Source organism: Mytilus californianus, unplaced genomic scaffold (assembly GCF_021869535.1).
Source record: "Mytilus californianus isolate M0D057914Y unplaced genomic scaffold, xbMytCali1.0.p SCAF_11, whole genome shotgun sequence".
Classification (NCBI taxonomy): Eukaryota; Metazoa; Mollusca; class Bivalvia; order Mytilida; family Mytilidae; genus Mytilus; species Mytilus californianus.
Window position 1 is genome coordinate 50,193,699 of NW_026262593.1, and position 14,836 is coordinate 50,208,534.

Genomic DNA, 14,836 nt, shown 5'->3' on the forward strand with positions numbered 1-14,836 from the left:
GTTGGAGCAGTTTCTGCGTAAGGAGCACACTCCTGTATATGAAGTCCGTATAGTATGGACAAGCACGAGAATAACGTATAAATTGAGATATGTAAACACCATACGAAGGGGCAGAGGGTATGTTACTGCTGAGAAATGGGAAATTGATAATTGGGAAGTTGAAATCGTCCCGTTTATCAAAGATTTTCGTGTGAAATCGTCCATCTGTGTCAATATTGAGGAAAATATCAAGGTATGAAGCAGTCCTTCTAGTATCAGTAGTATCCTTAATTTCAAGTTCACTGGGATATATGAGATGTAAGTATTGGCTGAAATATGGGTTATTCAATGATAGAACATCATCAATATATCGGAAAGTAAAATTAAAGAATTTCGCAAGGTGCTTTTTCTTTTTGTCTTTAAGAAGGTTCTGAATGAATTCTGCTTCATACTGTCTGTTGAAATATAAATCCTCCAAACTCAACAAATATATTGTCGATCAAAAAGTCCAGCATTTTGATTATATCATCTTCAGTATATTTTCTGGTAGATTCAGTGTGGTTTTTCACAAAATATGAATTATTGTAACCCAAAACAAGAAATTTGTATCTACGATTCCCATTTTTATAGAAAAAGCTCTGTTTAATGAGATGTTGAAGTCGATATTTCAACTGAGCATGGGGAATAGTAGTGAAAAGCGTAGAAAAATCAAAAGTCTTTATGTTGCTGCAAAATTGCAAAGATTGTGATTGAAGATTAAGCAGTAGATCTTTCGAATTTTTGAGAATCCACATCTGGTTAACACCACTGGTAGAATATATCTCATCACAATATTTTTGAAGCCCATTCAAATGTTTCAACAGCTCTATGTGAATTTTGTATGAATAGCATATTGTATTTATAAAGGACGACTTACATGAGGAACGACTATTTAATGCTTATTTGTATATATATCAGTTGTTCGACCTGCTAGTCAAATGCGTTTTGTTAAAATATACTTTTTCACTTTTATGGTCTTTGAGAAAATGTTGTTTGTGCTGTATTTAGACCCCTCTACCAGGAAATTTGTTTTGCATGCACACGTATAAAAATTGCGGTTTTTATCCAACGCAATTATAGGTTCGAACGTTGTTTTCAATTTAGTCTTTCTTTTATTTTTTCGTTTGGGCTTGTATTATATTTGCCTTCGGGTTTATATGATCTGTTCATCCTATTTCGACTCTTTCAAAATTCAAGAGTCTATCATAAATTGAGGTAAATTATATGGCCTTCCAAATACCGTTTCGATTCCTAACATCACTGAAGAGACATTAATTGTCGAAATCCGGATATGGTTTACAAATTTTTGCACCTCATGTTTGCGGTATACCATCTTTTCCGCAAGTTTATTGTTTTCTGATAAGTAATAAATTAATTATAAGATCCATTTTGTTACATCTTGTGATCCGTTTATTTGGCAATCGCCAATGGCAGTCAGCAGGGTTTAAGAACATCAGCTGTTCGACCTGCTAGTCAAATGCGTTTTGTTAAAATATACTTTTTCACTTTTATGGTCTTTTGGAAAATGTTGTTTGTGCTGTATTTAGACCCCACTACCAAGAAATTTGTTTTGCATGCACACGTATAAATATTGCGGTTTTTATCCAACGCAATCATAGGTTTGAACGTTGTTTTCAATTCAGACCTTATATATATATATATATATATATATATATATATATATATATATATATATTATCGGAAAAGAGTTAAAAGGTTGTCGTGTACGAAACCACAATCCGGTGATATTTTTGGAAATAATGATGCAGGGAAGGGGCTCTATGTTTTTTTGTTTTTTTTTTTTATATATCATTAAAAAATATATGTACCTTTCCAAAAGTCGGCAAAACATTAATCTTAACAATTTTAATGTTTTAACTTGAAGTAGCAAAGATATTCAGTGTATATTGTATTTGTCTTTACTCGTAGAAAGTTGTTGGATGGAATTTTAAACAAGACTGGTTTTCGAACAAACAATTTGTTTTTGATGTTGCACTGTTCAACATTAAACAAATTATATACAACAATAATCAATTATTCTAATTAGTTGTAGAACCATTATACAAATAAAAACTATTTAATGAATTCTGTAATGCTTTATTTCAGCCATACAGACATCATATATTTTTCCTGGATATAAAGTGCTAAGCTTACACAAGAGAAAAATATGTTGCAAGTCCAAGGTCCCATTATCATCGGATGAATCTTGCCATTCCAGGGTCATAACAAAACATAACAAGAAGGACGTGTCATTGAATCAAAAGAATAACGTTCAAATAAGTTAATTAGATAGATACTATCTGCAAGGACGATTTCTTTAAATTAGACAAACTACCTAATTTAAACAGAACCATTTCCTTTCAAACAAGTAATTGGTTATGTTGATAGTTTCAGATAGGAAGTAAATAAGATGGTATTACAAAAAGGTAACCCGTATGTGCACTTTAAAAGTATTATAAAACAACTTTATTATGCTGGTACAATAACGTTAATTGAAATACATTTCGTCCAGACGACCTAGAATTACATTATGAAAGCAAGAGGAAACAAATTTGATGTTTTTCTTGTTCATTAAAATTATGTTCCAATCACAATAAAACTTCAAGATGAACCTTGAAGTTGTTGCAACCGAATTTTTGGACAAATAAGGATATATTAATAATCATGAACTGATTACCATATTTTGATTTTGTTGTGCATAAGTAAGAGAGTTCCCGATGAATGTAAAACCAAACATGCTTATGGAACAAAGCACATTTGGTTAATTGTTTTGCTAGAGTCAATGTCATTGTTGTTGACCTGTGAGATCCTTGGAGTATCGACCGCAGAATAGACAGGTTACAAACATTGGCCATTATTTAATACATATGATTTAATGAAGATGTCAGTTGTACATTAATATAATGGCAACGCAACAATACAATAAACCCGAAAACACATCTAAAGGTCAACTAACGGTCGTGCATAATTATTTTTGTATATGTAGGACTGCGTGATGAGTGCATATCAGAAATTTGTATTCTTGCGATTGCATTTTTCTGTATCTTTTTTTATTGAAATTTTGTATATGTACTTACCGAGATTAAAAGATGCGAATGGACATATACAAGAATGGTTGACAGTTTTTATGCTTGTTCTTTTAACAATATTATAACAATAAAAACTGAGTGTTAAAAAAAAACTTTTTCCATTTTCTTCAGGCATAAACTAAACATTATATCAAGTTCTATGAGCACAACACTGTACTTATTGTGTCAAAATTAAAAAAACTGAATAGGTCTATGAATACCTATGCTACATCCATCTTTAAATATCCCATGTTGGAAATTTAATCTGTCCTACCTCCATGACAAATATGTTGTTGTCCCCGCAGATAAAGACCCAAACATCATCGTTTTTGTGTGTAAATCACATTACATAAACTGTTTGATAAATGAATTAGGTATTGACAATTCACTTGGAAACTAAAAATATACACCCACGACACTTACCAAGGAGGAAATCCGGGATAATCATAGATCTGGTCTATGTTTCTTTGGAATTTCATCCAAAGATGAAGAACTGGATCTTCCTTTACTGTATTGGATACCCAAATTACATAAGTGTTCTTACAAACAACTTTATATTGCTGGGTCTTCCAAGTGCTCCATGAAACCTTTTTCTAAATTATTAACATCAATTTTATCAGCAATCAAAGCCAGGATTCAAACTTATTGTGGAACTACCTATTCAACAGGTGGCGTTAATCAGATGTGAATACTAAAAAATCCAAAGATCTTTAAGAGTATGTACAATCTAAGTCTCTTTCATCTTGCAAAAGTATTAAAACATTTTTTTAAAACAAATTGAAAGAGTTGGTCCTGCTTTGATTCATCAAAACGAATGGACAACGTAGATACAAGTATCTTGGCTCAAGGAGGGATAAATCATGCTTTGTAAAAAATCACTCTGATTGAAACAAAAAATTCTCTGAAACTGACATTATGCTTGATTTCTTGGTTGACAATATATTTGTTACGTTTCAAGGACGTGTTTTTCAACAAACAATCGGCATTCCCATATTTTTGAGTAACGAGTTTGAATGTCCCTTTGGTATCTTTCGCCTCTCTTTTTCGGAAACAACTCCTATAATGAGTGGGCTAACAATTTCGACTATGTTGACGAATTTGTAGATCTCGTTCTGATAATCATGTTTTGCAATAAAAGTTTTTCTCTCTCTGTTAAAGTTTTATAGTTAGCAAAAAATGGTGAATTCAGGCATCAGTCGTTTTCCAAAGTAAGAATCCCTTGCAGATTTGTCCTATCTATAACAATTTTAAAATATATATTTTTAAACCAAATACTTTAAGGATTATTGAAGACAAGTTTGGATCCAATTGACCCAGTAGTTTCACAAGAGAAGATTTTTTGTAAAAGGTAACAGACAACGGACGCCAAGTTATGAGAATATCTCCATTGGGCCGTTAAGCCATGTGCGCTAAATATCATATTAAAATGACTAGCTTTTGGATTCCTCTGAACATAGTGGTATAATAAATATAATTCAACATACGATTGTTAAAAAAGAACACAAATAAAATATGTTTTCACCTTTATTTGGTTATTGCAATGATATTAGGGATTATTTTCCCCCAAAGTATATAATATTACTGAAGCTTGCAGGTGCAATTATCAATATTCGTGTTCAACTCCTTCTATTTTAAGTACGTCTAATCTAATAACAACGTTAGTTCTTCATTTTTAAGCGTTCTTGTAAGAATGTCATATCGAAGAATTTGAACGCTACCTTTAGATACTACGTTGAAAATGTGTGTTTGAACAATTTAAAGCAATGTTACCATTCTTCTATTAACTAAATCCTTCATGAATGAAAATTTTTCAAATAACATGTTTTTTTCTAAACAAGCTGTTCTGTGATTTTATGATAAATACATTTGAGATCATGAGTGTATGAAATATCTTTATTCTGCTCTATTAAACCAACAACCATTTCATTACAATTGATTAAACATGTGAATATTTTATTTACCTTTATCATCAAATCCATGTGTTATTTCATGGCCAATAACAACTCCGATTCCTCCAAAATTAAGTGACCTGTTGGCGTAATATAGCATTTCAATTATTGTTTATCTATGAAGAATACATATGTCTATCAATGAAGACGAATATATTTAACAGGGAATATCAAACGAGCAGTGCATATATTTAATATGCTGACCTGTTCATATAGTAACAAGTTTAACATGCGTATAAACTGCTTTGATAATATCTTCTGGTGCTAGATGTTCTAAGTTAGTTTTTTCTTCTGTATGAATTTATTCAATCTAACTTGCATTTATGAATGAATATGTTTCAGGTTTACTTTATTGTTTGAATGTGTAATATTTTGATCTACATATTGCAGTTTATTTAGTTCTGTACCTATTTCAAACTGGTTGTATCTACATTATTCAATGACTGTCATATTTAATTAAACATCCTGACTTTTCTAAATTGATCCAATGTCTTGATTACCTAAGTTTCACCGTAGCAAGATAATACGTCCGCATCAAAATGACAACCTACCACAAAAAGTAAAATATCAAAAATACCGAACTCCAAAAAAACATTTTCCTTTACCTGGTGCTTTACTAGATCATTTAAGATACGATTACGAAAAAAATGCCAAACCGATACTGAATACAATGCAAAGCACTTTGATATCACGATGTCTGTAAATCTCGTACGGTACAAGCTTGAACTTACTTGGGAAATCGTGCACTGTAGAAAGGTGGTTGCAGAATTCCAGCAGGAAAAACTAAAAATAAAGGGAGAAAATATAACATAAGATTACATGTAGGTATTATGTTTAAATGAGAACAATACTGAATGTATTATTCAAACATGATTTCACGTGAAGCATACTTCGAGGAAAATTGTAAACTAGCATAGGATAATTTGTGAAATTAATTTAAACTTAAAAAGATTAAATTGTTTTATAAATAACTCTCAATACATTTCAAGCTATTTATTATGACTTAAATGAAAATATAATTCATCTATTGTTTTATGATTCTTTCAGACCAAGTACATTTGTAAATAAAACCAATGACTTCATAAGGTATACTTAATATTGCTTTATAGATTAGTTTCAATAGAATATACCGTAGTCATTTCAGCGACGATATATAAGGTCAAAATGATAAAGTTTAGACAAAACAGTAAAACATTATTATCCATCTTACCAATATCATTTGTATTCGGGTTATAAAAAGCATTTGCAACTGCAGGATCTTGATCCCATCTGAAGAAAATGCAAGTACAATTCAAATATTTGCATATGTTTCCGAAGGTTATGTAATCATTAAATAAATTGCATACATACCATTCAGACGGAATGTATGTTAAATATTATTCACACGTATGTTGTTTGCATAATGTTTCATTGACTTTAACCAAGATTTAGTTTTATTCTTTATATGCAATATAAAAGTACTCTAAGGACAAATCATTCATCAACTATGGATTCTGCACCTGTTTGGATTCAGCATATGTTGTAATGATATTATAATGTTTAAACGAACGTAATTCATTGATAATTTGCAAATAAAACGACTACCAGTTACATTGTAATTAGAATTTTCATTACTACTACAGTGCATAAATATTAACTTATATTAATAAATACCTACAGATTTTTATCAACGGGATTTCTAAGATCTTTTAAAGTCTTCTTTGCCTCATATAATTCAACTTGAAGATAATTTTCAAAATAGTGATCTTCATCAAAATGTAACTGAAAAAATACAGGTACCTTTGCAATCTATTTTCTCTCGTAAAAATTCAAACACTTTCATTTCTAGGTGTGCAATAGATCTTTAAACTTCCCTTCATATGTATTTAACTGTTACTTTGCGATATGCTATTATATTTACTCTTGTTGCACTTTGTGCTACATTCTAAAATACTTATCATATATATGATTCTGATGATTGATTGGTGTTTATTCGTCGTTCACAAGCAAATATTTCATATTTACATATTAAAACCGTTTGTTCGAAACCTTGCAAGTTTCGGGGGTTTTTTTACACATAAGAAACATGTACATATAATGTACGATTATAATACGTTCACGACTTACAAGATGTGTTATTTTATGATATTCATTTTATTGCATTCTTTAAAAATAGTGGAATTGTATGAGCATTAACTTTTCTTATACTTATAAGCATTCTTAATTGACAAAACTCACTTCTTCATATTTGGCATTTAGTTTGTCTGGAATCTTAATAAAGTCTGGATATCCGATTCTTTCGTTCATAGAATCTGCCTAAAATAAAGTTCACTGCATAAGCATACTTAAAAATGTAATACATACTTCATGTGCCTTTAAGTTCTTTCTTCTAGTTTTTGTAATTATTGACTGTTGATCCGTTAACAAATGTATCCAATGAGAATATTGGTTTTCCTTTTGAGGGGTTTGGACGGTTAGTATCATTTTATGAGGCTTTTGTCGGGAATGGGTAGGGGTCATGATAAAAATAGACACGACCATTTCATATCAAGTAATAAGAATTTTGAATTCAACGGTTACAACATTCTCATGTACTTTTAAACTTAAAAGCACTGTCAAAAACAAAAGCCCAATAAATTGTACGGATTGCATTACATTTAAAGACAACATATGGAACCTTAATACTATTTTCAATCAACCAAATAGTTTTCAGACATATCGAATTCTGCGACTTTATATTTGAATGAGCCATTTTTTTATCGTCCTTTATGTGAACGCTTATCTATGTGCTGTGGTCATTGTTGTTATTCATTTTTGCTCATGAGCTTTGTCTATAGAGTGTGTTTATGCCATTTTGTTTTTATTTAATGACATATTTTTGGTTTTTATAGTGATTAAGATTATGTTGACTACAGTACCCAAATTTTTGACATTTTTACTTATAATGTCTGTTTGGTTGGTTCACACATTGTTGTCAATATAATGGAATTTTATGCGACTGTCATACAAGTGAGAGGTTTAGCTAGCTATAAAACCATGTTTAATCCGCCATTTTCTACATAAGGAAATGCCTCTACCAAATCAGGAATATGACAGTTGTTTCCCATTTGTTTGATGTGTTTGAGCTTTTAATTTTGCTATTTGATAAGATACTTTCCGCTTTGAATTTTCCCTCGATTGCGGTATTTTTTTTATTTTACCTTTTAGCAATTTAATTTTTGGAGGCCGGCTGTTTACTAAAACCACAAAACTCTCCTACGCAATTAACATGTTGTGTGAGTGAATACTAAATGATGAAGAACACTCACCATTAAAGAAAACAAACGTTACTTTCGTCACTTATTTAAACAAATACATTTCGGTTTAACAACTACATTAGATGATTAATTCTTTTCATCTGTTAAGTGATAAAAAAAAACATTTAAAAACCTTCTCCTTTGCGACTTCTTTAGTGTCTTTATCCATCCATAGATTTTGTTCAAGTAACTCGTTAAAAGCATCACGAATGTTGTGGATCATTTTTAGCGCCTGAAAAGTGCAAAGACGATTATTTTCCAGTAATCTACATCAGAAATTTCTAGATATTTAGTATAGCTAATGAGTACAGAAAACAAAAGACAATTTATGTACATCATTTGATTCTTAATGTTGTTTATACTGATTGAATCTAAAGTAATGTCTTAGTTACATCACAATATACATTAAACAATGAAATTACAGCATTTAAAAGGAAATATGATCTTTTAAACACCGCTAAGTACAGAAAATTAAGAACACTTCTTCCTTAATGTCCTTTATCATTCTCATTGTAAATAATCTTCTTTTAAATATTTGACATTTATGCCTCAATTAGTTCAAAATTAAGGTAGAAAATTCTGAATCATTACCAAATAAATGGTGATAAAGTAAGCTTGTTTTACTTTTCCGGATAATGTTGGTTAATAGAATAAACGATAGATCATACCAAAGACAAAATTTATGTTAAAATACTTATTCTCTACAAACATGTACTTCTTAATGTTGTTTACATTTTTGTTTTAAAAATCAATAATCACAAATGAATGTAAATGGAATGCAACTTTAAATGACGGCCGTTTATGCAACATATTTACACCATAAAAATGATAATAAAACATAAATTTCATGCGTCCGAATCGCTTTTCTAGATTCATCTACATCAGAAACAATCAAAGACGAATATTTGAAAGCAAAGGATGTATAAGAACCGAAACAGTAGAAGAGCTACTAATAGATATTTTCAAATTACTATCGTTTCTATGAATGACCGAGTATACCTATAGTTTATTATCCAAAGGTCAGTGTCTCTAAAATTAAATTTGGAACTTAATGTGAATTATGTACCGAGATTTCGTCAGTTTTTCTATTTAATCTTGATTTGATCTTTTAAGATTCGAACATCGTTAAACTACTGTTGCCTCTAATTAATCCAATATTCAATGTTTACATCATTCTGTAAAGTGTGCATATTAACGTACCGTTTCTTTACTTTCTTCGTCGAAATTGTCACGAATAAAAAGTGCTCCTAATGCCATACCCATTCTGTCGTTTACATATTCGACACATTTCTGCCACTGCGGTTTGTCTCTTGTCACACCCTATAACCATACATTACTAATATGACTATTCTATTGAACCATTAAACAGAAGAAGGCGAAATAATTTAGCATGTTTATTTAAGTCATACGTGTTGGAATATACCAGAACAGATAATAAACTACATCACATCGTGTTTAAAATTCTGACTCTTGGCTTATGTGAAGTGTATGTGTATATCAATTGAACGTCTATTAAATTTCAATGTTTAATTGGAAAATTAGAAATAACACAAAGTTAACATACATCGATAAATTGTCTAGTATCATTAACAGCACTCCAAATAATAATTGACAATTGATTTTAGGTTTTTCAAGGATGTTGCGTTCCTATTTGTTGCAATACATTTTGAAGTGCATAAACAACCTGTTTTTTTTTTTTTTTTTTTTTTTTTTTTTTTCAATCATGTGTTTAAATTGATTAGTTGATGAAACATGGAACTTAATTCAAATAGGTACTTATAATAAAGTTGTGGGCATCCCTTTCAAAGTTTAAGGGCGCTGGCATGATTTGGTTGACCGTTACTGAATTATTGTGTCACAGATGATCACTGACATGTTCAATTTGTCCTAGTCACAAAATCTTCTTTTTTATCTCGAATGTTACATAACTTATCATTTGAAATGAGCAACACAAGGGGTGATACCAGGGAACAGTAATGTCTTATCCTTCCGGAAGGGGTGACACCAGTGGAGCAGCAACACCTTATCCTTCCGTACTTCCCATGGTATATATTTGGTGAGTATTGCTTAATCTTTAATTTTCTGAGTAGTTATTGTAAACCGTTGTTTTTCAATTCGTCGTATTTCTTTTGCTGTATGGTTGTGTCAGTTTTTATCCAACTTATGGTTTTTGATTGACCCTTGGTATCGTCTCCCATTTTTCTGTATAATGGAATTTATTTTAATATAGAAAGTAAATAATTAACATGATTATGACATGGATTTAATAGCATATGACTTACATATGTATGAATGTTACTAATCATTTGAGTCTTTTTCGTTTAATGAAACAATATACTTTACCAGCAGTATTTTATTGTAATCACTTCTGATTGTTGAATAAACACCAGTCATTTCGGGGACAAAAGACATAACAAGTCTCCATATAACATAATTCGCTATCACCCTGAAATATTTCATATGATTTAATTCTCTTTATAAAGGATAATTATATGCTTCTAACTTTTTTCTAATTGCAATCTCTCTTATTTTTTTTTCTCTAATGCGTTACACCTTATTTTCCAACAACCGCTTTATATATCAAAGTTTGTTTATTACATATATTTCATTTTCACTGCTGACAAAATACTTTACAATTCTTATATTAATTCTGCTATTTTTTTCGTCGTTTTGAACATTCAATTCATCCCATACATTTCTAATTAAACACTTGAAATGACGAAAATATTGTCATACATCTGTTTATGTGGGGTTTTTTTTATTACCTTTTATCAGCCTTCTCCAATATTTCTGTCATATGAACCAAATATTCTGGAGAATAGGTGACCATTTCTTCTGTTTCATCAATAGGAACAGGTATAGAGGCTGAAAAGAATTTCATCCAGTCAAACTGAAAATATACCGTTGCGGCTAGTGAATATGTGCATGTTAGTTTTGGATATTAAAATAAGAGTGAAACAAAATCAAATGGTAATACTGCAGAATTAAAATATACTTAAAAACCTCTTTAATGAGAGAAAAAATAAATGAATGGGATTATCTGAGAATATGTTGACATGTACCTAGCCATTATGCACATGTACAAAAAGTATCGCATAGAAACCATTATAAATTCGTAAAAAATATTTTGCTACAATGTATATTTGTGTTTTTATTATGCCCCCGCCGCAGCGGAGGGGCATTAAGGGTTACCCTTGTCCGTCTGTACGTCCGTCCGTCCGTACGTACGTACCGTTTTTTAACTTTAGTTTGCCTCAACCAAATGTTATGAAACTTATACAAAATGCCTATTACCACAAAAAACAGTTCAAATTTTAATTTGGGTGGAGTCACTTTTAGCGGACTAGAGTTATGCCCCTTTAAAAAATTGAAAAAAATGCTGAATTTTTCGTTTCCGTTCTCTAACTTCAGTTTTCCTCAACTAAATGTTATGAAACTTATACACAATGCTTATTACCACAAAACTCAGATCAAGTACGAATTTGAGTGGAGTCACTTTTACCGTTCTTGAGTTATGTCCCTTCATAACGTTATATGCAAGAGGGGGCATCATCTGTGTCCCAAGGACACATTCTCCATTTAATAGTGTTTGTTATGACGCTGATGCTTCCTTACAAGGTACCGAATGTTTCTTTTAATTAGTTAATCGGATAACAATTATACAAATTTGCTGATAAGTGTATGCTCCTCGGATCCAAATTTGTAGGACATCGCATGATCAATTGTGATGTTTAAGGAAAAATTCCGAAAAATAATGACTAATCGGAAAGTATTTTATTGACCTCCATTGTGTGGACACCAAGATGTTGAAGGTTTCACAGTTCGGCGGACCACCCAAATCGACACGACTACAATTTATTGTATCTTTTATGATATTATTATTACTATTATTGTCATCTTAAAGGTGAAAACAATAAACTGTTAAGGAATCTGCCTTCTTCATATATATGTTCTAAATTGAACAAATTGAAGCTTAAATCTAAAAGATTCGTTAGGTTGTATTACGCACTTTATTAATTTTACAAAATAAAAATGTCCATGCATAAATGTTGCAAAGGCAAAGCCTCGATGCCAAATAGTATACAATAGCCGTTCTACTAAATGCAATTGAAACCAACGGGGAAATGGACATAACAGATTCAATTCATTTGAGCCCAAATAACATTTTAGTCTATAATATATTAAGACAAAAACTATATGGATATTATATATGACAATATTTACAGGACATAAGTTTTGTCCTACCTAAAACTATGAAAGTTTAATGATTTTTTTCTAGAGCAGAAAGATTTTTCTTCAGATGTTTTTTTCTGTAATCGTGATATTGTGATTTTTCATGTCATTAATATTGATCAATATTTTCATCTTAACATGTTCATGCTATTTGAGCAACTGATCACAATGATGAGAACTTTTTTGTTTGTTTAGTAGTACTTACTTTTGGAACAAGCTGTATAAGATCTTTAAGGGTAAGCTTTTTATATATTGCTCCAGTGTCATGTCTCTCATTTAGAGGCTTAGTGATCTGAAATGAAAGCAAAGGTAATTATCAGGATTTTTATAATTGTTCAGGCAGTTTATACGGTATCAAATTTACTCATCGTTGAAGGTGATGTGGTGATCTTTCACTATAATTGATATCTTAGTTTGTTCTTAGCTTTAAACTGAGGTGGATATTTTAATCATTCGCAATCAAAACCCCATGTCATTTTAGATATTGATAGAAACTATTGAAATTATTCAGCGATTTTTCTTGACTCCTAGCTTTTGGGGGGGGGGGGGAGGATGGGCTTTTGGCATATACTCCGATATCTGCTTTTGTTCATATTAAGATAGATAAGGTCATTCAGGGTATGCCTCCTCCTCACAGTAATATTCCTTGTGATTAATAAGTTCTTGAGTGTTTCCTATGCTGATATACATTTAAAAACGCATCAACTGCAACAAGAAATTTACGTTTGCCGTTGATGTCAAACACTTTAACTATACTAAATAGGTGAACGTAATTCACAGCATGCTAGATATTATCCAACTTATCCAAAGGGTAAAGTATTTCTAAGTATATGAGGTTCAAACTTTCTTCTCCTGGTGTCTTATATTTTACAGTAACATAAACAGAACAGCCTCCATTAGTATCGATAAAATAGAATACAGTAATTAATCACTTTAATCATTTTTTTCAACTCATTTTAGGTTTTTGAGAAAAGAATCACCATGATGTCACATTGATTTTTCTTCCGATGATGTGAAGAAATGGTGATGTAGGATTTACACACAGAACAAATAATTACAAGAGATCAACCAATATTCGACTTTCCACAATAGAGAAGTGTCTGTACAATCTGCAGTTTTCTACATCTTTCTGAGTCTAAAATGTTGTACAAATATATATAAGCTAATGTATTAATTACTAGTTCCTCAAATGAAAATAAAGCATTCATATATACAAAAATACAACATTACTACTGATGAGACTAAAGACTTTGAACGTGGTGCAGGGTAAAACTAGCTAGTATTTTTATGGATCTCAACTAAAACCCTATTAAATCTCAATAAACAAAAAGAAACAAAGTACATATTTGTGTATGACTGTATACAATTAAAACCAGTACAGACAAAGGACTTAACTCGTATATTTAATATAGGAATTACAGATAACAAGATCACAGGTAAATTATTAACATTATTTTTTCAGTATAAACCCTATCAAAATGTTAAAGTAATTTTTTTTACGATCCCCTTTCATAATGCATGCATTTTTTACCCAATCACAAAAATCGGGGCTGATCTAAGGTGCTCCGGAGTTAACATACCCGGCTCTACATGTTGCACCCGTCGTGTTGCTCATGTAACCTGTCTTATTTTGGTTTTTAGTGTCAATTTTGTTTTTCATTGCAGTTATTCCGATAGGGTTATAAATGAACCTATTGCTGGGTGTTCTCAATTGATTCCATTCTAACACTTACATTTGCAATTTGGGTCTCAAAATCAAACACCTCGTGCATTTCCTTTACTGCAGTATCTTCATCTGCGCCTAACCGTATTGCAACATTTATCATGAATCGCAAGTAGGATTCAATGTACTCGGAGTTTGGGTCGTACACGTAATATTCCCGACTGGGCATGCCAAGTGTTGGTTGATCTATCTGAGAAATAAAATATATGTTCTTAAAACTTAGGACATTATAAATATTTCTCTTTTGAATTAAGAAACAGTTTATTGTAAAGATATTTTGTAAACATGAAATTCATGACGTCATCTATTACTATTTATACATATCATTAATTATTTTTTGTAATATGCCATAAATAGAAATAAGAAGATGTGGTATGAGTGTCAATGAGACAACTCTCCATCCAAGTCACAATGTGTAAAAAGTAAATAAATAATTCTAGGTCAAAGTACGGCTTGGCTGTTGTATTTGAATACACTGCTGAGCCATAGGACTCAAAATTAAAAAAGAATTTGAAATTGAAAATACTTAATGCACATATTACACTTTTAACTTGTAACTCTTGTTGTCAC

At 31.0% G+C, this 14,836-nt stretch overlaps 1 protein-coding gene across 3 annotated transcripts in view; it reads right to left on the reverse strand.

The window, feature by feature from the left end:
* Nucleotides 1-14,836, reverse strand: part of LOC127720262 (neprilysin-1-like) — a 71,738-nt gene that overhangs the window by 9,399 nt on the left and 47,503 nt on the right. For all 3 annotated transcript variants that reach the window (XM_052226757.1, XM_052226756.1, XM_052226758.1), the window contains 11 exons: nt 14,277-14,456; nt 12,749-12,835; nt 11,076-11,200; nt 10,654-10,756; nt 9,511-9,630; nt 8,444-8,542; nt 7,253-7,330; nt 6,693-6,796; nt 6,246-6,304; nt 5,767-5,818; nt 5,048-5,115 (listed from right to left, as the gene is read on the reverse strand). In XM_052226757.1, the coding sequence (XP_052082717.1) occupies nt 5,048-5,115; nt 5,767-5,818; nt 6,246-6,304; nt 6,693-6,796; nt 7,253-7,330; nt 8,444-8,542; nt 9,511-9,630; nt 10,654-10,756; nt 11,076-11,200; nt 12,749-12,835; nt 14,277-14,456 (1,075 nt within the window). The remainder of the gene's footprint in view (nt 1-5,047; nt 5,116-5,766; nt 5,819-6,245; nt 6,305-6,692; nt 6,797-7,252; nt 7,331-8,443; nt 8,543-9,510; nt 9,631-10,653; nt 10,757-11,075; nt 11,201-12,748; nt 12,836-14,276; nt 14,457-14,836) is intronic.